General features: G+C 43.3%; 1 protein-coding gene across 3 annotated transcripts in view; it reads left to right on the top strand.

Moving 5' to 3' along the window:
• Positions 1 to 27532, top strand: part of TASOR2 (transcription activation suppressor family member 2) — a 57517-nt gene that overhangs the window by 9513 nt on the left and 20472 nt on the right. For 2 of the 3 annotated variants that reach the window (XM_035128556.2, XM_035128553.2), the window contains exons 2-11: positions 5048 to 5143; positions 10481 to 10608; positions 11872 to 11891; positions 12010 to 12109; positions 15936 to 16036; positions 18087 to 18190; positions 20452 to 20524; positions 20641 to 20715; positions 21708 to 22487; positions 26875 to 27036. In XM_035128556.2, coding sequence (XP_034984447.1) covers positions 10583 to 10608; positions 11872 to 11891; positions 12010 to 12109; positions 15936 to 16036; positions 18087 to 18190; positions 20452 to 20524; positions 20641 to 20715; positions 21708 to 22487; positions 26875 to 27036 — 1441 coding nt within the window. In that variant the 5' untranslated portion in view covers positions 5048 to 5143; positions 10481 to 10582. The remainder of the gene's footprint in view (positions 1 to 5047; positions 5144 to 10480; positions 10609 to 11871; positions 11892 to 12009; positions 12110 to 15935; positions 16037 to 18086; positions 18191 to 20451; positions 20525 to 20640; positions 20716 to 21707; positions 22488 to 26874; positions 27037 to 27532) is intronic. The other variant, XM_035128555.2, reaches the window with a different exon arrangement.

The following is a 27532-nucleotide window of genomic DNA, read 5'->3' as shown; positions in this document are numbered from 1 at the left end:
GTACCTCGACTTACGAATTTAATGCGTTCCGAACGCACATTCGTAAGTCGAAAAAAATTGTGAGTCAAATCCCATAGGAATGCATTGGGAGAAAAAATTCGTAAGTCGAAGCAACCCTATCTAAACCGCATCCAAGATGGCGGACAGAGCTCCATTGGTTTGTTAGCAGAATTATACCGACAGAGCAAAATGGGCAGCTTACCTTTGAAAAATCAAATTAGATGCTTTAAAACAGCGTTTATTATTTTTTTGCAAGCCAAGGAGCCACTAGTAAACTTTGAATTTAAGGTTTAAAATCCTGAGATGGTTGCTTTAAAAAGCCTACAATTAATATGCTTCTGTCTCTGGTACAGAGCTTGCGTGGTTGTTGGAACAGAATAGTTTCACTTCTGTTTCTGTTCAAATCAGTTTCACTTTTCGCTGAAATCCAGGCCTGCCGTATAGAAGCACCAAACACATTTCCCTCCCATTTGTTAACACTGTTTATTTGGTTGTGGTTTTTCTTTTGTGTAAAACCTGAATACAGTATACAGTGTGCTGCTTTCAATCCAGCCCTCTGACAACACTCGTGGCATTTAACACTGGTTTTTTCTCTCCTTCCTTTTAAATCTGCAAAGGGCAGATTGATAAACTGATAATCCCAAAGCATATAAACTGATCATCATTTTGGAATTAAAATTAATTTAACATTGAATAACTTTAAGCTCAAGTTTTTTGCCTCCCTGATAATGCACTTGTGGTTTTTAAAGACTCAGGGGTGAGTAGGAAAGTTGCTATCGGTAAGTTCGCTGATGATACTAAAATATAAACACAAAATTAAGAATGTGTGCAGACAATTTTGGCAACTGGCCTGCTATCAGGGCACTCAGTATTTTAATGCTGGCTCTAAATGTTCGTTATTGTATTTTTAAACTATTGCTTTTAACTAATGTGCTGGTGTTTTAAAATGATGTTTTTAAAATACTGCAAGCCGCCTTGAATCCCAGCTTTGGGAGAAAGGTGGGATAGAAGAACATTAAATGAATGAATAAATCTATTTCTGTACTTTTAATGTAGAACATACTAAAGGTTTGTTTAAGGATTGTGCAGATTAATGAAGGATTGTCCTATATGCATTTAAATGTCCAAAAAAATCTGATGTCAAAAGCAAGTTGACCCAATTCCCCACACCTTCAAAATGTATATATTTGTAAAATCAGCAGTTTACAAAACATTTATTGCAGAGTAAAATTACATATTACTAAAATGCACATCAGATTTAGATGTCTGGGTAGGCTTGCCTGAGCATAAAACATGCCAAAAGCAGGATAGCGAAGATGAATTTGAATACCCTAATATCAACTGGCAGGGAGTTCCAAAGTTCAGGTACTACCACACTGAAGGAGCGATTCCTTGCAAGTGTGGTACAGACATTGTGTGGTGCTTTGATGTCCTGCTTTTTGTTACTCTTTCCCGAGAAATCCTGCAGTAGAGTCCTTCCTGGACAATAGCGCCTTCGACTTGTTCTGAAATGCTTCTCCCGCTTCCTGCTTGCAGAAAATGAGCATATCGGAGAAATGGGTCTGGGAAGATATTAACTCCCAGTGTGCAGATCTTCTGCAAACAAGGGCTTTCTTGGTTTTTCCAACCTGAAGTCTAAAGTTGTAACACCTTGGTAGCAGGGCTGTGCGATGAATTACAGGTGAAACTCGGGAAATTAGATTACCGTCTAAAAGTGCATTTATTTCAGTAATGCAACTTACTATTTTTTATTTTTCTTTTAATTTTTACAAATGCTTTCTTTTGGAAATTCCACAGTAATAAAACAAATAGTTACAATAATACAAAAATAAACATCGTTATTACATTTCATTAATTACATTCCCTTTATAATTGACCCGCTAATGACAAATAATTACAATTACTGGTATAACAAATAAAGGCTTGACATATCTTGCTTTGCATGTCATGCATCTACCTCATATATTGGTTTCACCTTTTAAGCTGCGCTACTGAAATAAATGCACTTTTCGATGCTATTCTAATTTTCCGAGTTTCACCTGTATGGCCATATCCTTGAATAAGTGTTTCGACAAGGAGGCAATATACCGGTGAACAAAAGGTGGAGACTTGACAGCTTCCCAGGTAGTAGCTCAGCTGAACATACTTTGCAGGTAATTTGCAGGCACGTGTCTCCTGATTAAGAAATAAATGATGATAAGCTTGGATTCACTGGTAACTCCTCACTTAGAGCTCAGCTAATTATGCAGAGCCTGCTAACGATCCAGGAGGAACAGCCCAAATCAAAGAGGCAAGTTAAAGGAAGAACCACGGGGGGGGGGGGGGAAGAGGGGAAATAGTTTTTGGTTTATTTCCCGGTGGCGTTTATGTGGTTGGTTCCCCCTAAATAGCTTTCCTCCGTATTAAAAAGGAAGGGTACATTTTTAATTTAAAGAAGACAGTCTTTTTGCTTGCTTGCACTCCCTCACTCCCTTAGATTAAAAAGGAGAGATGGGGGAGATGGGGGCATTTGGGGGGGGGCTTCTGTTGGGGTGGGCGATGGAGGGGAGAAGATTTAGCTGGCTGCCTTATGCTGAAATGGGAGGTTGGGTACTGTGTGAGAATGATGGGGAGGGCGTTTTTCAGTAAGCAGTGCAAGCAAATGCGTGTCTACTCACAAGCAGGCCCTACTGATTTCAACGGGGCTTACTCTTAGGAAAGTAGTTGAACTCAGTGGGGCCTATGCATGCACAGATTCCACTTAGACCCCTGAGTGGGGAAGCAGATGCAACTTGGCTAGTAAATCACTTAAACTACTCATAGTTTAAGCTTTGCGCATGTGCAAAATGGCGCTTCGGGTCGTGTTCGGTTTACGAACTATTCGGGTTACGAACTGTGATCCGGAACGGATCGCGTTCGTAACCCGAGGTATTACTGTACTACAGTGGAACCTCAGTTTACGAACACCTTGGTTTACGGATTTTTGGTTTACGAACGCCACAGACCCATCTGCAACGGATTAATTCACTTTCCATTACTTTCAATGGGAAAGTTCGCTTCAGTTTATGAACGCTTCAGTTTATGAACAGACTTCCGGAACCAATTACACCCATGCTTCAGGTTAAGTACGCTTCAGGTTGAGTACTCCGCGGACCCGTCTGGAACGGATTAATCCACTTTCCATTACTTTCAATGGGAAAGTTCGCTTCAGTTTATGAACAGACTTCCGGAACCAATTGTGTTCATAAACCGAGGTACCACTGTATATGGAAGCTTATTTAATATTTTTACTAAATCTACCACTTCTGCCACCACGGGGAGGTCCAGCAAGGCCCTCAGCCACCGCAGACAGATATTAAGATATATCGAGATATTTAGCTGGTGATATAGTGTGATGTTGCAAGCCAGAAATTGCCCAACCCTATCCAGAAGGGACTGTACTGTGTAATTTTCCTAAACGTGCAGCTGTTTTTCCATGGGGAAGAACAGGCTCCCTTATGAAATTATTCCCTCGTTCTTCATTGCTCCGTACCCAGCAGCCAAGGTCCTTGGCATTATTGCCTATCCCTGTGACTCACAACTTTTTGATCGGGTTCTTCCTGTGCGCTGCTTTGTTAATAATGTTTTTAAGAGCCAGGGTGTGGTCCTCAGGGCGCGGGGCTCTCTGGTCCTTTAGCAGCCTCACATTTTGACCCTCAAGATGCTCACAGCCCCCAATGGCAGCCCCATCTGCCCCAGCTTTGTTGTGCTCCCATTTGGCATCACTTCACTACGACTACCTTAAGTCTGTTGGGCAGGATTCAACCAAGTGCTGCTACTAGCACAAGGGCTTCTGGCTGGGCAGAGGAACTCCCCACCACAAGACATGCCCCCCAATCTGTTATGGGGGTACTCCCAAACCTCTGGAGCAGTTTGGGGAGGGGCGAAGGGTGTGCAAGGAGAGGGAGGGGAGTTTTGTTGCACAGGTAGTACGATGGAGTCGGAGGCGATTCAGCAACTCGGCCCCGGGATGTTTTTTTTTTAAAAATCTAACCCCGTTGTCCTTAGTTTTCTGCCCCAGAATCCTAATTGCCAAAGGTCTTCTCGCGGTCTTAAAATTGCCAGGGGAAACCATTATTAAATTTATTACCATATTTATTTTCATCCCGCCTTTTCACTAGACCGGGACTCGAGGCGGCTTTTGCAACAAACAAACAAACAACGCAGACAAAATACAGAAGGCTAAAAACATGTGACGTATAACAGTTAAAAAGCAATAAAGCTGTAATAGAATTAAAGCCAAGGCAAATCAAATCTATTAGGATTGCCTAATAGCTCAGTTGGTAAAGCCTGAGGCTTGTGATCTCTGGGTTGTGGGTTCGAGCCCCACGTTGGGCAAAAGATTTCCTGCATTGCAGGGGGTTGGACTAGATGATCCTTGTGGTGCATCCCAACTCTGATACCCTCTGTGAAGATACAGATAGTAAAAACTGCACAGTGCTATGGCCTAGGTGGGGGTGGGAAGTTCAGGATCCAGCTGGTTAGCTGGATCTAGGGACCCCCCCCCCAATTCCTGACTGAAGGTAACATGGTAAATTCTTAGACGGAGCATATTTTTAGATCTAAAAGGATCCTGCGATTCTCTAGGACCACAGACTGCGCTATTAGGCACACAGTCCTCCGTTCTGAGAATCTGAAGTTTGTAGTCCTCAATGCTGGTGAAAATTAGGCTTGAAATGCATAGGCTGTGTCTGTAGCAATCGTAGAAGTCAAAGAAGGGCTAAATAAGCAGCTCGCTAGTGATCTGTATTTCTCCTTTTCTTTCCTCATGTGTTGCCAAACCAGAATCAGTTGTGCAAAATGGCAGACTAGTAAATTATTGGGCGTGCAAGGGGAGGAAATCATAAAAAACATGCTCACTTTGTAGCATTTATGCAGGCTGTAGAATTTCCTAGTACCGTGATGCCTAGTTGAGAAGCTTGCTTCCTCTTTTCAAAGCACTGCGCACATGCGGCTGTTCTTAAGATCTGTCACCGCATGGGTGAAAAAACCGGGTGGATCTGATTAATCACCCTCTTTCTTAATGCAGGGCGAACTTTTCTCCAAACGAAAGAAAGCGAGCGGCTTTACCAAGGCAGAACTTGAGGAGACCTGCGTTTTACTCCTGCTCTGATCCGAAACTGAGGTAGAACTTGACGTTTACTGAACTCCCAACTCTCTTTCCCCTTTGCACGTGGCTCCTCTCTAGAGGAAACCTTTCAACGTCCGTCGCCCTTTTAGTTTCAGTTTGTGTTTGGTGCTAGGACTTTGATCCTTGCTGCAGTGCAGAAGGGAGGATTCATCCGGATTGAGGACAGCCCTTTGCTTAGCTCTCCGGCATTGCCGGATTTATGTACAGTATAAGCTAAACAAGCCATAGCTTAGGGCCTCACTCTCTTGGGGCACCCCCCAAAAATTCACTGTTAATATACTTCTTCTTAATTGTATTTCAGTTCAACAATTACTTTGATAAAATACATATTTTGTTATGTCCAAATGGCTTTAGACACCTTTTAGGTCCATAAATTACCATATAGCACGGGGTCCCCAAACTAAGGCCCGGGGGCCGGATGCGGCCCAATCGCCTTCTAAATCCGGCCCGCGGACGGTCCAGGAATCAGCATGCTTTTACATGAGTAGAATGTGTCCTTTTATTTGAAATGCATCTCTGGGTTATTTGTGGGGCCTGCCTGGTGTTTTCACATGAGTAGAATGTGTCCTTTTATTTAAAATGCATCTCTGGGTTATTTGTGGGGCATAGGAATTCGTTCATAATTTTTTTTCAAAATATAGTCCGGCCCCCCACAAGGTCTGAGGGACAGTGGACCGGCCCCCCTGCTGAAAAAGTTTGCTGACCCCTGATATAGCATATATTTTCAACACAAAAAACAGCGACCATTTGTTGTTGTTGACAAGTGATAGCTGGATATATAAAGGCCCCCATTACCTTCAGTAGCTTAGGGCCTCATCAAACCTAAATCCAGCCCTACTCTCCGAATTTGTGTATTTTGTGGCCTTGGTGCTCGCTGAAGAATAATAATAATAATAATAATAATAATAATAATAATAATAATAATAATAAAATTTATAGCCCACCTATCTGGTTGGCTTCCAACAGAAAAATAAAACACAGTAATCTATTAAACATTAAAAGCCTCCCTAAACAGGGCTGCCTTCATGTCTTCTAAAAATCTGGTAGCTGTTTTTCTCTTTGGCATCTGATGGGAGGGCGTTCCACAGGGCGGGCGCCACCACCGAGAAGGCCCTCTGCCTGGTTCCCTGTAACCTCACATCTCACAGGGAGGGAACCACCAGAAGGCCCTTGGAGCTGGACCTCAGTGTCCGGGCAGAACGATGGGGGTGGAGACGCTCCTTCAGGTATACTGAAAGAGAGATAGAGCTTGGGTATCATCCACATAGTTACTGATGGACACCCAGCCCAAACCCCATGATGATCTCTCCCAGCGCCTGCATGCAGATGTTAAAAAGCAAGGGGGAGAGGACAGAACCCTGAGGCACCCCACAAGTGAGGGCCCAGGGGTCTGAGCACTTATCCCCCACCACCACTTTCTGGGGGGGGGGAAATCTGGTGTCGCTCTGTGAGTACTTGTCAAAAATGACGGAATCAGCATGAAATAAGTCAGCAGATAATGTTTAAAAAAGAGTGGGAATGCTTCAGTAATTCCTTGATGAAACAAGGTTCCACCTCTAAGATTAGGTTGTGTTTGGAATAATTCCGTAAATAGAGAGATATCGCCCCCTCATACCAAGATGAGGAGAAAACATTAAACGCAGGGGGGGAAATCCAGAAAGATAAAACGAACCGTTACGAGGTAGATGGAAGCCCATAGCAATTAAAACACGCAAAGATTCAATCCGTGTGGAAAGGTATCTTTTTTTTTTATAAAAAAAATAGTTTTTATTGTTTAAAATCAGCAAATCAACAAATACACACTTACGTATAAAAAGGAATAATAAGGTGGGGGAGAATAATAAGGGGGGGGGATCAGCAATACAATAAAGAAGATCGATAAAAAAAGAAAAAGAAAAAAAGAAAAAGAAAAAAAGGGGCAAGAAAAACCTTATTCTTACAATATTTCGTCAAAACTTATCCTCACAGATTTACAAAACAAGGTATCTTAAATGTGAAATGGGACTGTGGGACTGAATTGTATCGAATAGTATCGAACAGGAGACTCCTAAATGGTTTTTTGTCACTGTTCGTGTTTCGTCTTTTTTCTTTTTCTTTTGTTTCTTTTCTTTCTTTTTCATTTTTGATATGTTGAGGTGTAAGGTTTTTAAATCTGATATTATTTGATTTATATAGAGGCTATTAATGTACGTGTTTGTTATCTATGTATTTTATTTTATTTTTGTATCCTGTTTCCCCGAAAATAAGACATACCCATAAAATAAGCCACAGCAGTACCGGTATTTCTAAGCATTTGCGCAATATAAGCCATACCCCGAAAATAAGACATAGTAAATAGGCGCAGTTCTGGAAGGCGCCAAGGAAGAGGCGAGGGTGGACGCGTAATAAAAAAAAAAAGACATCCCCTGAAAATAAGCCATAGTGTGTCTTCTTGAGGAAAAATAAATATAAGACAGTGTCTTATTTTGGGGAAACACGATTATATACCGTGTTTCTCATATTATAAGACACGTCTTACCGGTATATTTATTTTTTCCTCAAAAAAACACACTATGGCTTATTTTCAAGGGATGTCTTATTTTTTTTCCTCCTCCTCCTGCCGCGGCCGGCATTGCTGCTGCGCCGATCACTATGTCTTATTTTCGGGGTATGGCTTATATTCCTTGAATGCTTAAAAATCCTGCTATGGCTTATTTTATGGGTATGTCTTAAAATATGAGAAACAGGTTATATGAAGTTTGAGAACCACTGGGCTGGCATGATGTGCAGCTGAGGCATTTGCATAATATTTTTATTATTTCTTTCATGAGGCGAGAAGGCGCCTGGCTTCCTTTAGGCTTCTCCTTCCCAGGAGAAGAAGCTCTGGCTGGCTTATTCGTGGATCGCTCCACCTCATCAATCAATTGAACCTGTGGGCCGCTTTCCTGAGGCGACCCAGAGCGCCTTGCACCCAAACCCAAGCCAGGGGAGGCTCTCCGTCTCTTTGCAGGCCCTCCTCACCCGCAGCCTGTTCTGTTACGGGCCGGGCTACTCGTGAGCAAGTCTCCCCCCGCCGCCCGGCCATTGGGGGGAGAGGAATTGCCACCCCACAGATCCGAGGGGCTGAAGGTTCTTTCAGGGAGCAGGTGGGCCCCTCGCGCCCAACCGACAAGATTCTAGAAGGTTCTCTTGGTTCTCTCTCTCTCAGGGCCAGGAGGATGTGTTTGGTGTCATGGCCTCCGGTTTCTCTGGGCCTCCGGCGCCCGTTTCGCTGAATTTCGGGGAAGCAGCCAGGCGGTGCCGGAAATGCGCTGTTTCCGCAGCCGCCTGACGCCTGAATTTCGCTGAATTTCGGGGAAGCAGCCAGGTGGTGTCGGAAATGTTCTGTTTCCGCAGCTGCCTGACGCCTAAAAGGCGGAGTACGGTAAAAGCTCACGCGCAACCTAAATGGTTTCCGCCGGAGATCGTAGCTCTTCTTCCCCACGTTCTTGAGGTTCATTCAGCCTTTACTAGCAGCAGGGTGGATAAAAAACAATGATTTTTTTATTTATTTAAAAAATCGGATTTTTTAAAATAAAATGCTTTCGGGGGGTGGGGGTGGGGTGGGGAATCTTTCTAAAGATTGTTTTCTATTTAAGTTACATTGTAGTCCAAAGGCTATTCATCAGGAAATAAGGGTTTGTTTTAAGTTTTTCATGTGTGTTAAAACTCAGTCTAAGTTGTTGTGTTGTTATTTTTTTGGGGGGGGATGTTTGTCAGTTAACAAACACGGATACATATGCTACAATGTTATTGCTTTAGTTAAATAAATTGTTTAAATTGTTATTAAGGAAATGATTATTTTTCTCCTTCCAATCAAGTACAGCAGAAAAGTTGTCCAAATATACACAGTTAACTTATTGAACCTCACAATAATTTCATAATTATCTGTCTTACGTATTCCTAATAGTATAACCAAATCAGTAATTTTTGATATAACTGTAAAAACTACTCTGAAAATTTCTTATTCCAAATATGAAACCTTCCTCTGGTTGTAAATATTAAGATTATACCGGCAAGAATGAGTCTTTCTGTTAAAAAATGATTTAAATCAAGTCTTGCTCACTAGTGATTTAAATCGTGATTTAAATAGATTTGATTTAAATCAAATCCACCCTGACTAGGAGCCAAGCCTTTAGGGTGGGAGGCTCTGCCCTGTGGAACTTCCCGCCACTAGAAGTTCGGCAGGAACCATCCCTGCCTCCTTTTAGACGCTTTCAGGCAGGCCTTTGCAAATGCGATTTTTTCCTTGCAAACCAGCATTTATTGGAATTCTTACAATTTATGTTGCGTACACCACCCCCGCTATGTTTTTTTAAACAGAAATGTGGTTCATAAATATGTAAAATGAGGCTAAGCTGTTGTGTTTTTGGACGTGTCCTAAAATTAAGGTGTACAGTCATGCAGTCGAGAACGCTGCGGGTTGCGAACGTACCTCCTGCATGGATCACGTTCGCAACCCGAGCGTCCACTGTTCTGGTCTCTGATGCTAGACGAGATAAACAAAAATAAGGAGGTAAAATATTCCCCTCGGCAGGAGGTAGCAAATGACTCTGGCACAGGCCTGGAAAAACCCAGAAACACTAAAAATAAAGGATTGGTTCAATGAAATCTGAGGCATTGTACAAATGCCCAACCTTACAAATACAGTATGCAAAGAGAGGAAAACTTGGATTGAAAAGTGCAGTCTCTCCATTTCTGATGGGAATGAGAGAATGCAGAATGAATTAAAATCTGGAAGAAATGCAATGGAACAATTTTGGGGACGTTATAGCTCCATTGTTCTTAATTTCGTAAATTAACAAATTTATACTTTTATCTATTTATATGGATTTCTATCTGTATTTATGGGTGTGGGTGCGCGCGGAGAGACTTATTTTCACATATGAAATTGTTTTGCAGTACCTGGGACACATACACCTTGCAGGATCCTGCCAGAATTTGGGGATGGATCTTGGTGAGGTCTAATGTATTGTGAGCTGGGAAATCTCCAATTTGAAAACTGGCATAATAATAATAATAATAATAATAATAATAATAATAATAATAATAATTTATTTATACCCCCGCCCATCCAGCTGGATTTCCCCAGGCACTCTGGGAGGCTTCCAACAAAAATATTTAAAATACCTTGGATTTGCGGGGAGGCCATAAGCAAGTCCTTGTATCTTCCCAGCTGCAAGGAGAGGATCATAACTCCAGCCAACCTTGCAGGGTTGCTGTTCAGGTTACTGAGATAAACGCCTATAACACATATTCGACACAAGGAAAGACCACCATCCTATATGATTTACTTTCTCTTATTTTTTACAGCCTTACTCGTACGAATTTTCTGGTTGTGAAGCTGCTGAAGACCCTTGGCAGACGGTTGCCCCTATGTAACTGTTAAATCCTCAGCACTGTGAACTGCAGAGAATGTTGCCATTAAACCACAAGAGCTCGTAAGGACCTTTAAATAAATACAGTGGAACCTCGGTTTACGAACACAATTGGTTCCAGAAGTCTGTTCATAAACCGAAGTGTTCGTAAACCGAAGTGAACTTTCCCATTGAAAGTAATGGGAAGTTGATTAATCCGTTCTAGACGAGGAAAAACACCCCCTAGAACGGATTAACCGCTTTGCTCCGATGCCTTCGCGGAGGCTGGGGAGCGTTTCCGCAACTGGGCTGCAGCCGCGAAAGCGGTCCCCGGCCTCCGCAAAGATATCGGAGCAAAGCCCCAGCCTCCGGAAGGCATCGGAGCTGGGACTTCGCTCTGATGCCTTTGCGGAGGCGGTCCCCGGCCTCCGCAAAGGCATCTGAGCGAAGTCCCGGCTCCGATGCCTTCCGGAGGCCGGGGAGCGTTTCCGCGACTGGGCTGTGCAGCCGCGAAAGCAGTCCCCGGCTACCGGAAGCCGGGGACCGCTTTCGCGGCTGCACAGCCCAGTCGCGGAAACGCTCCCCGGCCTCTGGAAGGCATCGGAGCGAAGTCCCGGCTCCGATGCCTTCCGGAGGCTGGGGAGCGTCGCGAAAGTGCTCCCCGGCCTCTGCAAAGACATCGGAGCGAAGTCGCGAAAGTGCTCCCCGGCCTCCGCAAAGGCATTGTAGCGAAGCCGCTCCGATGCCTTCCGGAGGCCGGGGAGCGTTTCCGCGACTGGGCTGTGCAGCCGCGAAAGCGGTCCCCGGCTTCCGGTAGCCGGGGACTGCTTTCGCGGCTGCACAGCCCAGTCGCGGAAACGCTCCCCGGCCTCCGGAAGGCATCGGAGCCGGGACTTCGCTCTGATGTCTTTGCGGAGGCTTGGGAGCCGCGAAAGCGGTCCCCGGCCTTCCGGAGGCTGGGGCTTTGCTCAGATGCCTTTGCGGAGGCCGGGGACCGCTTTCGCGGCTCCCCAGCCTCCGCAAAGGCATCGGAGTGAAGCCCAGCCTCCCCGAAGGTATCCGACGCTCCGATGCCTTTGGGGAGGCCGGGCCTTCGCTGCGGGCCTCCAGGAGGCATCGGAGCGAAGGCCCGGCCTCCCCGAAGGCATCGGGCACTCAGTAGACCTCCGGCACCTCGGTTTACTAACTTCCGGGTTAGGATAGTTCGTAAACCGAAAGTTCATAAACCGAGGTGTTCGTAAACCGAGGTACCACTGTATACGAAAATAAGCCATTTGTTCTTTAATTTCCCCAGTGGTTTTAAAACAGCTTTTACCCTCTTTTCTTTCCTTTTTTTCCTGTCTGCAGAGCTGAACATAAGACAAAAGGTAAGAGCACTTCAGATTGGTTTGGTAAACATATTCATTTTTGACGGATTTTTCTCTTTTCGTATTGCAATTTTAATCTCTCTCTCTCTCCCCCTCCCCCCGTTTTGGAAACATTTAGCACACTATTGTGCCTGGAAAGGGCAGTTCTTCATTCAGCAACAGCGACTGTGTGACATTGTTTTTCGGTCACCGTTTAGCGGCTCCATCCCAGCAGAGTTGTAAGTGTGATTATTAATTTCTCTTTGCTCTAATGTCTGTAGAGGAATAGCAGGGAAAAGGGGATAATGTATTCTTTTAAAAAAAAGATGTAATATTTATGTACCACTTCCCTGGCCGTAAAGTTGAGTAGAAAGCAGCTTAACAACAATTACAGAGTGCTTAAAAAAAAAAAAAAACCCACACAGGATGGCTTTTCAAGTTTCGAAACCAAAACATAGTAGCACCTGTGCCCGATAAAAATTACTCAGATACACTTTTTACGTGGTGGGTGTTCTAAATTCTCTCTTTTGTGTGTGGGACAGTCGGAAGGCTTATGATTTTTGGAAACCGATCATACTCTAAAGGAAGCGGTAGGTTGCACACTGAGGCTTTTTCAATTGCTTGTGTTGTTTAATGTGATTCACAGAATCACAAAATAGTGGAGTTGGAAAGGGGCTCCATGGGTCATCTAGTCCAACCCCCTGAAATGCAGGAATCCCAGCTAGAGCAACCCTGACAGATGGCCATCCAAACTCTGCTTAGAAACCTCCAGTGAAGGAGAGTCTACCACCTGAGGTTGTCTGATCCACAGTCTAACAGCTTTTACTGTCCTACAGTATTATTTATTTATTTATTTATTTATTTATTTATTTATTTATTTATTATTAACATTTATGTACCAACCTACAGTAGCTTTCTGCATCCCCAGGTGAAAAGTGTCCAGTAGTTTGATCAATTTTTTTGACAAAGTAATAATAAAATAAATAAGAATTAAAATGTGCACCCCATCACTGATACCATTCCATTGTAACTATCCAACCTCCCAAAATTTCAGCACCTCTTGGCGATGGTTTGGCCCCTTTCCGTTTTAACAGTACAAATTCTACAAACACCCTCCATATCTCCTCAACATCATTTCCCCTGCCTATTCCCCGTCTTACCTTAATGGCACGTGTTAATTTATCATTAATAGTTATATCCCACACCTCTTTATAAATTTATTCCATTTTATATTCTGCTTGCCCCTCCCACTTCCTAGCTATAATAATTCGTGCAGCTGTCAGTAGATTTGTGAGCAAGTCCTTCAGAGCCTGTGAACCTTCCACCCCATCGTAAATTGATAATAATGCTACATATCTACACCCCCACCACATGTGAACATAATTCCCTGTTTCCTGGCATCCCCTCCAACATAACACCGAATATTCCTTGTTTATTTGATTTAATCTGACTGGTGTTAAATACCATCTCCAAACTAATTTATAAGAATTTTCTTTTATTCTTATAGACAACATTTTTAACGTATGATTCTCCCATATTTTCCTCCAGCTTTGATCTATCTGCCCTGTTGTCTTCTTTTCCCACACCTCTTTTAATTTGATCAATCTTCATAGAATCATAGAACTGTAGAGTTGGAAGGGACCCTGAGGATAATCTCCTCCAAACTTCTGCAATGCAGCAGTCAACCCAAACAGCTGCCCTCTACCGGTAGCTCTAGTCGGTCAGCAGTCTTCCACCCTCTGCATTTAGGTACTCCCAGGCAGCTAGCAACATCAGCTCATAGAATCATAGAGTTGGAAGAGACCACAAGGGCCATCCAGTCCAACCCCCTGCCAAGCAGGAAACACCATCAAAGCTGGTTTATCATGGTCTTGATGGGCCATCGTGCATTTTGGGTTTTTGCTCAATGGCTCTCCAAAACATAGAAAATGAGCCCATAGATTAAGGAGGTAAAGCAGGAGTTGGGAAAACAGGACATTCTCAGCAACTTGAAATCCTTAATAGTAATCGCATTTAACAGCAGCAACAATAGTATGGAGGTATAAATGGAAAAAAATCCACGAGGGAGTGATTCCTGACATGTCTAGAGACAGCAGAAAACTGACAGATTTAATTATTTAGTTTGGGGGAGAAATGGAAACCTTCAGAACAATAGGTTTGTAGAGAGATGGGCTTGCATTATCGATTTCTAGAATGCAAATTGCAGAAAGGCCAGGCTTGGAGAACATTTTCCAAATAACAGTTTATGTTGTTTGATTTTTCTGGCTACTTCAGTAAAATAAAAGGAACCGTGAAGCAGCACAGTAGCATGCCATAAAGCCAAAAGTTGAAACAAAATAAAAAAATTCCTTCCAGTAGCACCTTAGAGACCAACCTAAGTTTGTTATTGGTATGAGGCAAAAGCCCAGTTTCACAAACAGTGCAGTTTGATATAAACTCCCATGATAACTCGGAAATAATTTATCAGAAATGAGTGCCGAACACCAGCCTACTGCTAGTGGACACGATCTGGTAGCACGTATAGGAAGGACCTTAGTTTAGTGGTAGGGCATCTGCTTGCATACTGCAGGTCCAGTACTCAATTTCTGGTAGTTATCTCCAAGGCAGGGTAGGGAGAGATCCCTGGCTGAAATCCCAGACAGCGGCTGCCAGTCAGTGTAGACGATATTGAATTAGTTCAGGATTAGGTTATTATCAGTATGGCAGCCCTGACATTTGTGGTGCTAATTCTAGCTCTCGCTTTCAGTCCCAGTTTTAGTCCCAGAAATAGGCAGTATTTCTCAGTTGCAAAGAAGAAGAGGAGGAGGAGTTTGGATTTGATATCCCGCTTTATCACTACCCGAAGGAGTCTCAAAGTGGCTAACATTTTCCTTTCCCTTCCTCCCCCACAACAACCACTCTGTGAGGTGAGTGGGGCTGAGAGACTTCAAAGAAGTGTGACTAGCCCAAGGTCACCCAGCAGCTGCATGTGGAGGAGCGAACCCTGTTCACCAGATTACGAGTCTACTGCTCTTAACCACTACACCACACTGGCTTTCAAAGCAAAAGAAGAATGCCTTCTTAAAATGATGGAATATAAGGAGATGGCAAAGCTAACAGCAAAAATTAGAGATCAAAATGACGAAACATTCGGAAACCTTTTCTGGAATATCTGAAGAACTACAGTATTATAATTTGAAATATGAGCAAGAGTAGAAATACATTAAGGCTAATAATTTAGGGTAGTGTAAAGGTAAAGGGACCCCTGACCATTAGGTCCAGTCGTGACCGACTCTGGGGTTGCGCGCTCATCTCGTATTATTGGCCGAGGGAGCCGGCGTATAGCTTCCAGGTCATGTGGCCAGCATGACAAAGCCACTTCTGGCAAACCAGAGCAGCACACAGAAACGCCGTTTACCTTCCCGCTGTAGCGGTTCCTATTTATCTACTTGCATTTTGACGTGCTTTCGAACTGCTAGGTTGGCAGGAGCTGGGACCGAGCAACGGGAGCTCACCCCGTCACAGGGATTCGAACCGCCGACCTTCTGATCAGCAAGCCCTAGGCTCAGTGGTTTAACCCACAGCGCCACCTGGGTCCCTGTATATTGTATATTGGGGTATAATAATTTAGGATGTACATATGGAATGTTATAAGTTAAAATATGCAGCATTAAAGGGTAAACACAGAACGTCATGGAGGGGGGATGGGAAGTCAGTGGATAAATTAAACATATTGTTCATAGTACAGTGTGTAGACTTTTGAAAACTAAAACAATTTATTTAAAGATACTGACAGGTTGTTGACCTGTCTTCAGTTATGTTTTCCAATGAGCCAAGTACCCTATTTACGTGAACCTAATGCGCCGCTGAATCTAATGTGCCCCCTAATTTTCGCGATGTTATCTGGCCACAAAGGGTGCACATTACATTCAAATAAATATGGTAATTCTTCTCTTACTTACACAGGGGTCTGAGTGCCCGTAGTAACAGAGGGCTTCATCTGTGTTGGGATGTTTTAGGATTGTCCCTGGACAGGAAAGTTTCTGCACATTCCTTGAATCTATAACCCCCTTTTTCTTTTGCTAGGCCAGCCAGACTAGAGATCAAGTATGTTGTGGGCATATCTGAGCTGAGAAAAAAGTTGCCCGAAGCTGTATTTGGGAAAAACAATTACACAAATCATGAAGGTACCGTTTTAAAATTATGTAAGCTGTGCAAAGAATTATTTTATTTCTTTATTAAAAGTGGTTAGTAGTTTCCTTTCAGGGGTCATGTTGGCTGTCTGTGTGAGATGGTTATGGCTTTCAAACTTCTTCTAGCACTTTCCTAATTTTTCCACAACTGATTCCTCCCCTCCAATCCCTCTTTTTTTGAATTAATATTGGAGGCATGCTTTTTATAGGCAAGGAAAGCTTACTTAGGGCAATAAGTAAAAGGTGAAATTGGATTGGGATTTTTCAATTTTTAAAAATAAGTTTTAAGTTAAGCTATTGTGAATCCTGTTGTCGTTGTCCATGGAGTTTTCTTGGCAGGGATACTGGAGTGGCTTGCCAGTTCCTTCTCCAGGTGGATCACATTTAGTCAAAACTCTCCACTATGACCTGTCCATCTTGGGTGGCCCTGCATGGCATAGCCCATAGCTTCTCTGAGTTATTCAAGCCCCTTCGCCACGACAAGGCATTGATCCATGAAGGGGGATGGAGAAGAGGACGACATAGGATGAGATGGTTGGACAGTGTTCTCGAAGCTACCAACATGAGTTTGACCAAACTGCAGGAGGCAGTGCAAGACACAGGAGTGCCTGGCACGCTATGGTCCATGGGGTCACGAAGAGTCGGACACGACTAAACGACTAAACAACAACAACAACAATTGTGAATCCAACTTTTCCCTGTAGAAACGAATGGGGAAGCGAAACTACCAAACAGCTAATCTAGCAACTGTATTTTGAGCAACCTCTCAAAATATGGTTGTGAAAGTAATTTAGAATTTTGCCAGAATCAGATTCCATTTTGTTACGGTTATACTACTTGGAAGAAGAGTATTGAAATAGATTTTTGTTCCTGACCACCCACCCACCCCGACCCCAAGCATATTCCTGTGTTTACAGAAAGGCAAGTCCATACACAGCACTGCAAGGGGGGGGGGCATCTGTTGAACTCACTGAGTACAGTTTGCTGTAGGGATTAATTCTGCTCCAAGTTGGCTTTATCTTAACACTGGAGGTAGCACTCTGTTGTACAAACATGCAGCTTTGATTTCTTATTTGTTAGGTACTTTTGCATTAGGCTATCTGGGTTCGTTTAGTGTTGCCCAAAAAGAGAGACCGCCTCACATTATCTTGGACTGGACAGCTCTTGAAATGGATGTTTGTTTATGCTACTTTCCATACCCCAAAAAGTCTCAGAGCCACTCAGATGCCCTAAAATGCACAGAGCTTGCCAACATTTGAAAACAATGCAGCAGCAAATATATTTTTTTTAAAAAACAATTTTTTAAAAATCTAAAACATGCTCATCCAGTAAAATTTTATGAAAACGGCAGATCCTTCCCCACCCAGCTAAAAGGCCATGGGTCATAGCTACAGTATGAACGGAGTTAGCAACCAAAGGCTTTGGCAATCAGGAATGTCTTATCTTGGCAGCTGAAAGCTGACAGTGATGATGCCAAGCAGATTTCCCTGGCGAAAACATTCAACAAATGGGGGAGTAGAGGACTGTCTGCTGTAAACAAGGACACATGTCCATTATTTACCATGTCCAGTATTTCACCTAGGATTTTTACTTATTTTGGGTGGTGGTGGTGGTTCTGTTTTGCTTTCTCTTTTGTCATAAGCCTTGCATTCCTCTACCACATTTTAAGTTTCTCCCTTTTGTAATGTTTTAGAACAATTTTAAAAAGTTAGGCTACACATACAGTATAGGGTTAACATATTTTAAAGAGATGCTCAGTATGAATTATCAGAGTTTCCCAGGGTTTTGGCTGAGTGGCCCAGTCTTCTCTCCCTTCTGCATTACTGTTCATTTGGTTTTTTTTATTTTGTCATTGTTGTGGCTTTATTTTAATTGTGACATTTGTAGAACCCACCCCGGGATTGTCAGGCAAAGGGTTAGCAGTAAGTTCAAATAAATGAATACATAAATTCTGGGGCAGTTACTGCATTCAGAAGTTAGGTACTGAATAATTTTAAAAACAATCAAGAATACTGAAATAAAAATGCGCTTGTTTCCTCTGCAGTCTGCCATCAAGGAATTTTGTTCCGATTATACGAAGTGGAAATATTAAATCAAAATGAACAGAAAGTGAATCGGTTAACAGAGAGCTTGAAGGAAAAAGATCTGGTAAGTACAACGTGCTTTTGGGGACCAGTTTTCTGTCCTGACTTTTGTGGAGTGACGCCTGCCAGTCCTTATCTACTGATCATTCCTAGCAAAGTATAATTTGCATCCCTTCATTTTGACAACCTTTGTGGCCTAGGACTTCACTGAGCCCATTAACATTCTGAGGTAACCGCAGAGACAATTTGCATAGGGAGCACCACAGAGAAGGGATTAACAAATCAGAAAACTGGGGATTTATAAATAGAAAAAGGGCAGTCTCCAATATTCTGTTGCAGCACGACTCTAGGAATTTGCTGATTTATCTATTTGTAAAAGTATTTTTGTACTGCCAGATCATAAAATATCAGGGCAGTGAACAAGGGGAGTAGATTTCTGGATCATTTTCTGTGCCTCGAAAACTTGCATGGTGTCTCCTCTCTTCTCTGCCTCAGTCCCTCGCCACCCCCAGTTTGCATCTTCAGGTTTCGTTTTCCTTTATCTACCTTATTCCTGGACTGAGCTTCCAAGCCATTTTCAAACTGTAGTTTCTGAAGCTGGCTTGTTAAAACATTTTGTTCTAAGCCGCTCTCCCTGGTCTGGATGACACAGCAGGTCAATGGAAGTGAAACTCCACACTGGCAGAGACCTCCTTCCAGCCATGTGTGGCCAGTGGGAGGAGGGGAGAGAGTGTGAACCCCAAAGATCATTCCAGCTCCTGCAGGAGTCCCCAGCATGTCAAACATGGATGCAATGGGCCCTTGAAGTCTTTCCTGGGTACCCACAAAGCCTCTGAACTCCCCAGCACCACAACACACACACACCTATACACGGTGCCCCCCCCCCCCGGGCACGAGATGGCAAGGGTGGCAATATTTCTCTCTCTAGGGAGGAAGTTGAATATGTGGTGCTCTTTCCCACTTCCTCTTTCAGCTCTGGGCTTTTTAAGGCTCAGATTAATTCTCTCGGCACAGACTTGTATCTTTCTGCCTCGGGACAACTCTTTTCACAGAGCACAGCTCAAAGTGAAAGTAAAGTAAAAATAAAGGTCTGCTGTCAAAGCGCAGCTGTCAGTACTGAAAGTGAAACAAGGCTGCACCAGGAGAGCCCAAGGTTTCTACCTCCGTTTAAAATAGTTACGAAACAAGAGCAGCGGTTGTACGAAGAGCTGGCTGTAGGTGTGCCTCTATTCAGGGCCCTTGCAACACAGCTGGTCTTCTGGAGCTGAGACCTTGAACTAGGCAGGCCCCGATTGAAATGTCAGCTCCCACATAAGCTCAGAACAGCAGGGCTGTTGTGGCAATTACAACAAGTTCATAGAATTGGCAGGCACTCCAAGGTTCATCTAGTCCAGCCCCCTGCCATCAATGTGTGTTAAATTTTTTGGAACACTGAGCAGCATTTTAAGGATGCTAGATTAATAAGAACAAGTAATCTTGGGCTGCTGTTCCTTTTACTGTATTCCATCCTACTTTTTGTGATTGTAATTTGTTTTAAAACTGTTTTTAATGTTGATTTTGAAATTGTTGTAACCCAACATTTCTAATGGACTAAGAGCACACCCACCAGCATTAAGAAAAAGTGTTGAACAGTGTTGGCTCAGAGAGACCTTGGTTTGAATGTAAAAGAGCTCTGCAGGATCCGACTGAAGATCCCATCTATTCCAACACCTGGTTTTCTGCAGCGGCCTACCAGCTTGAATTCCCACCATAGCTGCCAAGTTATCCCTTTTTTACAGGGATTTTCCCTTATGCTGAATAGGCTTCCTCGCGAGAAAAGTGAAAACTTGGCAGCTATGATTCCCACTTTGCTGTTAAACTCACTGTTCTCTGCTGCTCTTCAGCAGCCACACACCATACTTTAATCAGCTGTTGCAAGAATTAAAAACCAACCAACAACCCTTTGGAGATAACAAAAATAAATGCACAAATTTGAACTGTATATTATGGACATTTAAAACAATTGAGAGCATGATTATTGCTCTGATGGATCAAACCAAGGCTCATGCAATCCTTATCCAATATTCTGTTTTCACCTAAAAAGGGGTGTTAAATTGATCATAGCTTGAGAAGGGGATCTTGGCTCAGTTGCTGAGCACATGTTTTGCATGCAGACAGGGTCGGGTTCATTCCTTGGGTAGAGCTGTGAATGTCTGCAGTCTGAAACCTTGGACAGGTGCTGCCAGTTGGTGTAGACATTACTGAACTAGATGTACCAAAGGGTTTGACTCCGTAAAGGGTTGGCTTCCTGTGTTCCTACGGTGACCTTTTTCCTATGCTTTGTAGGCACTTGTCAAACATTTAAATGACCGGGGGATCCTCATCTTGCTTTCCTCATCTGCCTTGGTAAAGGAAAAAGGTAAGAATAAAAGATCTGAAGTTTGCTGTGGTTTAAAAATGTATATCCATATGTGATTTTGATGGAAGAGTCAGATTTGTAGCTCTTACCAGTCTCCCTCTCTCTCCTCTCTGCAGATTCTGGCCCGGGTGAATCTACGTGTCTTCAGGCCTTGTTTTTAATCTCTTCCCCAAGGCCTAAGTGTTTAACAGGTACTATCGCTTTGCTTGGCCTTGCTGAATTCAGGCAGTACAGTGGAACCTCGGTTGTCGAACGTAATCCGTTCCCATTTGATTTCCGAAATGTTCGACTTCCGAGGTGCGTTCAAAAACAGAAGCATTCACTTCCGGGTTGTCGGCGTTTGGGTTCTGAATTGTTTGGCTTCCAAAGCATTCAACAACCAATGTTCCACTGTATTTGATAGGCTCCTCCCCATGTCATGCACAGCCTTGCATCTCCAGGGGCGTCCAAAGATGCAAACTCTGGATGCCGCTTCCGTCCAAGCCAGAATTGAAAAAAGAGAGTTTGGAATGGGTTTCTGATTCTGGCCTGGGGAGGGAGGGAATGCAAGCCATAATTTGCCAGTTTGGAGGGCCTAGAAAACCATGGTTAGTGCCTAATACGGTAGGAGGCAGAAGGAAACCATGGGTGAGATGGGAAGTAGCAGCCCACAGCTTGTCTCACAAACCATGGTTTTGAGGACCATCTAAATTGGGCAGTAGAATCTTCTCCCTCCACCTTCTTTGCAATGTTTTCAACTGCGCTATAATTGGATGATCAGCAAAGCCATTGGACATCTGCTTGGCCATGTGACTAGGGATAGGGAACCCCAGACCTGGAGGCCAAATGTGGCCCTCCATACCTCTTTGATTGGCCCTCATGAGCCTTTCATCCCTAGCCACACACCCTCTTGAGAGACATAATTCAGCAGGCCTGCTCTGCACACTTTCTAAGTGTTGGCTTGGCTGGAATGCCTCCATGAACTTTTCTTGCTTGCCTAGGCTAGAGAGGGGTGTGTGTGAGTGTCTGCGAATTTTTAATTTTTTTTTTACAAAGATAAAATTCACATTTATTCCGCTTGCTTTTGTCCCTGCCCCTCTGCCCCTTGGACATGTGGCTCTCAGAAGGTTGCAAAGCTCACACGCATGCTTGTTTTTCTTTTGATGGGTGCACGTTGCATTAATAGTGTGTTTCTTCTTGGCAGCAAAAGATTTGAAATGCGAACACGGGGCAAACGAGAGATCTTTACAAGTCTCTCTGGTTCTGCCAGGGCTCCGCCATGCATTGGTGGAAGCGGTCAAGCATCCCGGCGACAGAGGACACCCACTCAGCACTTTGGTGAAGCTGCACCTCCAGGAGTTTGCAAAGCTTGATAAGAAGAATTGCCGACCATCCACCAGCAGCCTCGATAGCCCGCCCCTCTCCTCCTTCGAAGGGCCTGATCTTGAATCTCCTTCCGAAAAGTGCCCCCAAAGCTCTCTCTCCCGCCTGCAGTTTTACCTGTCTCATCCCCAAAACTATGCGCTGGAATTATCAACGGCCACTGCTTGCCTACATGGCAGATCTCGGTCTCCCAGTGGCAGCAGCAGCAACTTGCAGGAGGCAGACACTTCTTCAGGTTTGAATTTGGACACTCTGGCACGCGACGAGCCAATTAGCACGGTTGAAACGGCCAGGACTCGGCGTGCGGGGCAGCCGGCCCCACCTAGCAAAGAGGCTGATGTGGAAACCAGTGAGATAGGAGAGCGGACTTTGCAGCAGCAGAAGAGGAAATCCAGTAGGCTCCTTGTAGCAAGTGCAAGGGAGAAATGGTCTCCTCTGGAGGCGGTTTCCAGCAAGGAGGGCAAAACCCCCCAGAAAAAACCCAGAAAGGATAATTCAAATCTCTCCTTGCCAACTTCCAAAAATTCAGAACCCCCTGGCAGCTCTAACGAACCCACCCTTAAATTAAAAAATCTTCAGAACCCGCTAAGAAAGAAGAGAGGTGAGTGCACTGTCTTAACCCTAATACAGATTTTCTTGCAGGTGAGCACTTTTAAATGCTAGTACAGTGCTTGGGGGGGTGCAATTCAAAGCAATGTGCCTGCCCAATGTACTCTGCTAGAGCCATTCAGCACCAGGAGGCATGTTATATATGCTGCAGAAACATGCTGCCTCGATTCCTGGAATGTTCTGTCTCCACTGTCCAAGCACCTGGCTCTGAATACTTTTGGAGAGAGAGGTTTGAAAGAGGTTCTTAGCCTTCCATAGCAGAGTTAGTGCAATGGTTGATTGCCTCAATTAAGCACATCAAACTCGGTTAGATTTGCTCTCATCCACCTTTAAACAAAATGCTTAGGCTAGAATAAATCCGAGATTCTTGGCTTTTCAAATTGGAAATCTAAGATAAGCAATTGTATGAATTTTACCCTTTTATTATTTATTTATTTCATATGCGGTCTTTCCGTTACCTGAGACCTGCAGGCTGTAAAAATCTGTTTTACCATGTGGCAGCTGGCTTCTTCCAAAGACGGAGGGAGGGAGAGAGAGGTTGAGGGAGAAGCAAAGGCTGGTGGGAGCCTGCTGAGTCCCACCTATAGTAACTTGTGCTTGGGGCTCAGGTTAACCCTTTCATGCACACAAGTGTGAGCCAGTATAATACAGCAAATACCAGTTGCTGGAAATCAGAAGTATTAGTTGAGGGTGCTTTTTTTTTTTTGCCGGGGTGCAGGATTTGATTTAAATCAAACTGATTTAAATCACTAGTCAGTAAGGCTTGATTTAAATCATAGTTTTCTACATAAAGACTAATTCTTGCTGGTATAACTTTAATATACAAGTTGATGAAGATTTTTAGAATAACAACTTTTCATATTAGTTTTTTTATCCCCAGTTTAATAGGTCAATCATTCATATTTGGACAACTTTTCTGTTGTACTTAGGAAGGAGAAAAATAATCATTACCTTAATAATAACAATTTAAATAGATTTATTCAACTGAAACAATAACATTACATCATATGTTATTTGCTTAAACAAACATCCATGTTTGTTAACTAATTTGGCTAAACAAAATATATATATTTAGGAAACTTAGACCGTGCAGCCCAGCCTACACATGAAAAACTTAAATACTGTCCTCCGTAGCTCACTCGTCATCTTCATCTTCTTCTCTGTTCATACTCTGGAAAAGAAAAACAAGCTTTCCTGCTTTATCGGGTCCCAAACGATTTCTCAATTTAGAATGAATGAGTCCAAAGGAAGAGAATATTCTTTCAACGCCTGCAGAAGCAGCTACTGCTGTTAAAAGTGAATCATTGCTAAATCCAAGTGCTTAAATGACTTCCACCAAGAAATGACTTTCTTTAAAATATCTTCAGCAAACATATATTTCTTGAATGGTTCCGTCTTAGCTTTGAAGTTTATTATAGTTGGCATTACAGATGGATGATTGCTGGATACCCATGTCATAGCTAACTCCTCAGCACTTAGGTTTTGACCCTGGTACTGGATATTGACAATATTTGCCAAAAAATGAGCTGGAGACAGTACTTGTCCCATTCGTTTTTTTAATGCTTGTAATTTAATTCTGTCCATGTGTAGTTCTGTTTTCACTCAGTTCCTTCCAAATTTCAACAGCATCAGCAATAAAACAGCTATTTTTCTGTATTTTGTTTAAAGCTTCAGAGATGGGTTTCAGGATGCTCAGTATATGTTCAACATTTCTCTTAAGCCCAATGTTGAGGATTTTGGCCGTGACAGTGCCACCTATTTTATCTCGATTTTGTTCACAAACTGTCATCAGAATAGGCCAGTTCTTGATATACTGCTCAAAACAGTCCACCACAGAGTTCCATCTAACATCTTGTGGGAGTATTAGCTTGTTTCCACCCATCCTTTTCAGAGCTGCTGCAGCAAAATGATTGTTACGGAAGTATTTAGCAATTTCAACAGCATTAGTCTTTATTTCTGGAACACTAAAGTCTTTGGCTAAGAGGTGCAGCAAATGAGCACTGCAACCATATGTTATTAGCTTATTCCCTTCCTGCTCTTCTAAATTTCTTCTCATCTTGGATACATTTGCAGCATTGCCTGTGACCAAACTGCGTACTAGACATTTGAATTTTTCTTCACATGTTATTATAGCTTTTACTGCCACTTCTTGTAAGCATTCTGCTGTGTGTGCATTTCCTGGCGTATCAATTGTGCAAGGAAGACTTTCCTTTCTTCTGTTATACAAGCACATACAACAGGATCATTGTGGACATTACTCCACTCCATTTCTCTGTCATGCACTTTATCCAGCAGTTTCCCTGCAACATCTGCTCTGCTGGGTGGACTGTATCCTGGTCTCAGTGACTGAACCGTATTAATGAAATGTGGGTTCTCAGTCAGACAGAAAGAAGAGTTCGTTGCATAAACAAACTGGGCATTTTTTTTTCATCAATTAGCTCTTTTTCTAATCTGCTAGTTTTTATCACAAACTTATCTGTGGTGGTTTCCAGGAGGGAAGGGTTTTTACTTTCTTTTAGGCGATAGTGATATGTGGCTGTGGGTGTTTGATGATAATGATGCTAATGAAGCACTATCCTGGATGGATAACTCTGAAACTGTAGAACAGGAGGATGGTGATCTTCTTGAAGGTGGATAGTTTCCAGAATCCATGAATTCCCCTAAACACAAAAGTCAATGCTGTTATATTTTATTGTTTATACAATTTCTGCTTATTGTACATAGCACTGCCCCAAAAGGAATATTTGCTTTTCTTCATAACATGCAGTAATAATAAGCAATATAATTTTGCTCAAACATGACAGTTCAAAGTAAAAATGTTTACCAACCTGACGATCCTGCCTGTTCAAATGTGTTTCTTTGGTCATCTTCATCACAGCGCTTCTCATGATATTGCCTCATTCGGGCCCCCAGGCCTTGCATTTCTTTGTTGCAGTGTTTGCATTTTGCATGCATGCCTGCCTTACCGATAGGTAAAGGAACTTCATTAAAATATTGCCAAACTGGGTCTCTTTTATGGCCTGCTGCCATTAAAGGTTTTTTCCTCCAAGGAAAGAATGTGATAAACCTCAGGTCATACACACAAAAAGATCCCAAGACTTGTCTGTCTGTGGCTGTGCAGTATTGTGCTCAGAAAGTTTCACTTTCATTTTGTACTGCTTGTCTGCTTGCCCCTTCCTCCTCACACTTAGTTTCACTTTCTTCTTGTGCAGATCTTTTCCACTCCAAACAATCAGAAAAATATTGTTTCTATTCTATTCACTGAACTTCTTGAAACGTAGCACTGAAGGGGTTGATTCTGTATCCATAGGTTTGTTAGAACAATAGGATGAAGGTCTTTTTCTCAACTCTGTTCATGTTATAACATTTTTGCTGTGAAGAAGAGGCATGTGATCTCTGCTGAGTCAAATTCAGTTTTGAGAACTGCAAAAGTAAACCAAGCATCTGTGATAATATCTTGGGGGCAGAGAAACTGCCCAGTAATCTTTCAAAAACCTCTGAAAGAGCATGACATTGTGAATGGATTAATGGATTTTATTTACCAAAAAAATTAAACATGTACAGTACAGCCTTATTCTACACAATTAAAAAACTAATCTTTATTTCATGTTAGAATAACCTTTGGGTGGTAATATATTTTCCTCAAAAAGCATTTTATTTAAAAAAATCTGATTTAAATCAAAAAATCTGATTTTTTTAATATATAACACTTAACACGGTAGTCTCTTAAGTGGTGTACAGTAATGGTCGAAAGATAAAGCAAAGGTAAATCACTTAAAATTAATCCACACCCCAAATCAGAAAACATACTTAAAATGCCTGCTAGAGTATTTTTTTAAAAGTCTTCAGTTGTTGTTGTTGTTTAGTCGTTTAGTCGTGCCCGACTCTTCGTGACCCCATGGACCATAGCACGCCAGGCACTCCTGTCTTCAAAAAGTCTTCAGTAGGTGCTGGAATTTCAAGAGGGAGGGGGCCTTTCTGCTCTCAGCTGGGAGGGACTTCCATAGGATAAAGCCAGTGATGTTTAACGCCCCCTCCCCGGCTCCGGGTACAAGCTATGTGTCCGAGCCACATGGGGCCTGGGAGGCCCTTCTATGGCTGCCCCTGACATTGGAGGTTAGATGAGTGGCTGAGCCTCATTGATGCACCTCCCTCCCATGGCAGATCTGCCTGGCACCTTCCTGAGCATGTTGGGGTCTGAACTGGGGATCGTTCCCATGCAAAGCAGGAGGGGCTCTTCATTGATCTGAGCATGGGGGCAAGTCATGTTTGAATTGGGCCAGCATTCGTGTGGATCATAAGGACTCTCTGCAAGGATTTTATCACTTCCTGGTGCCTTATTCCTTCTTGACGCTAAAGAGACCTTTCTTTTCTTGAAGGCGCTGAGGTTCTGTCTGCGGAATTTGTTCAGTCTGCCGCGAAGGCCGCCCCCTCTCCTGAGAGCCTTGGAGTGGAAGAGAAGAAGCCCCGGCACTCGAAAAACAAAAAAGACTCCACCGCAGAAAAAGTTTCGAGCGAGAAGATGAGCACAAGGAACCAGAGTAAGAGGACAGTGACCAAGATGCTGAGTCAGATGCTATAAAGTCAATGGCTAGGGAGCCACACATGGCTGATGGCTGATCACCGGAGGGCCACCGGAGGGCACGAGTCCCGTGGACCATGTCCCAGAGTGCCAGGTCCCATAGAGACAGAGACAGGGCCCCCATGGGTGCCTCTCTCTGAACCTGTGGAACTGAGTGCCTTCCACCATACCAACAGAGCAGGGAGTGCAGGAAAATGTACCTGCCTGCAGGCCAGAAAGTGCTTCCTAGAAGCCTGTGGTTCCTAGAAAGGGAGGTGGATTTCTTGAAGCACGTTGTTCATAGTGCTTCCTGTGGGTTCATCAGCAGGAACGTGAAGATGCTCAGGAAACTATGGCTACCTGAGTTTGACGGGATTTCTCTATAACTACCATACTGGCCTGCATATGAGTCGCACTTCCCCCCCAAATTCCAACCGTGAAAAGTTAAAGTGCAGCTTATATTTTCGACCTTAAGC

The sequence above is a fragment of the Zootoca vivipara genome, chromosome 10 (assembly GCF_963506605.1).
Source record: "Zootoca vivipara chromosome 10, rZooViv1.1, whole genome shotgun sequence".
NCBI lineage: Eukaryota > Metazoa > Chordata > Lepidosauria > Squamata > Lacertidae > Zootoca > Zootoca vivipara.
Note: the sequence above shows the minus strand (reverse complement) of the source record. Positions and strands in the feature narration are given on the sequence as shown.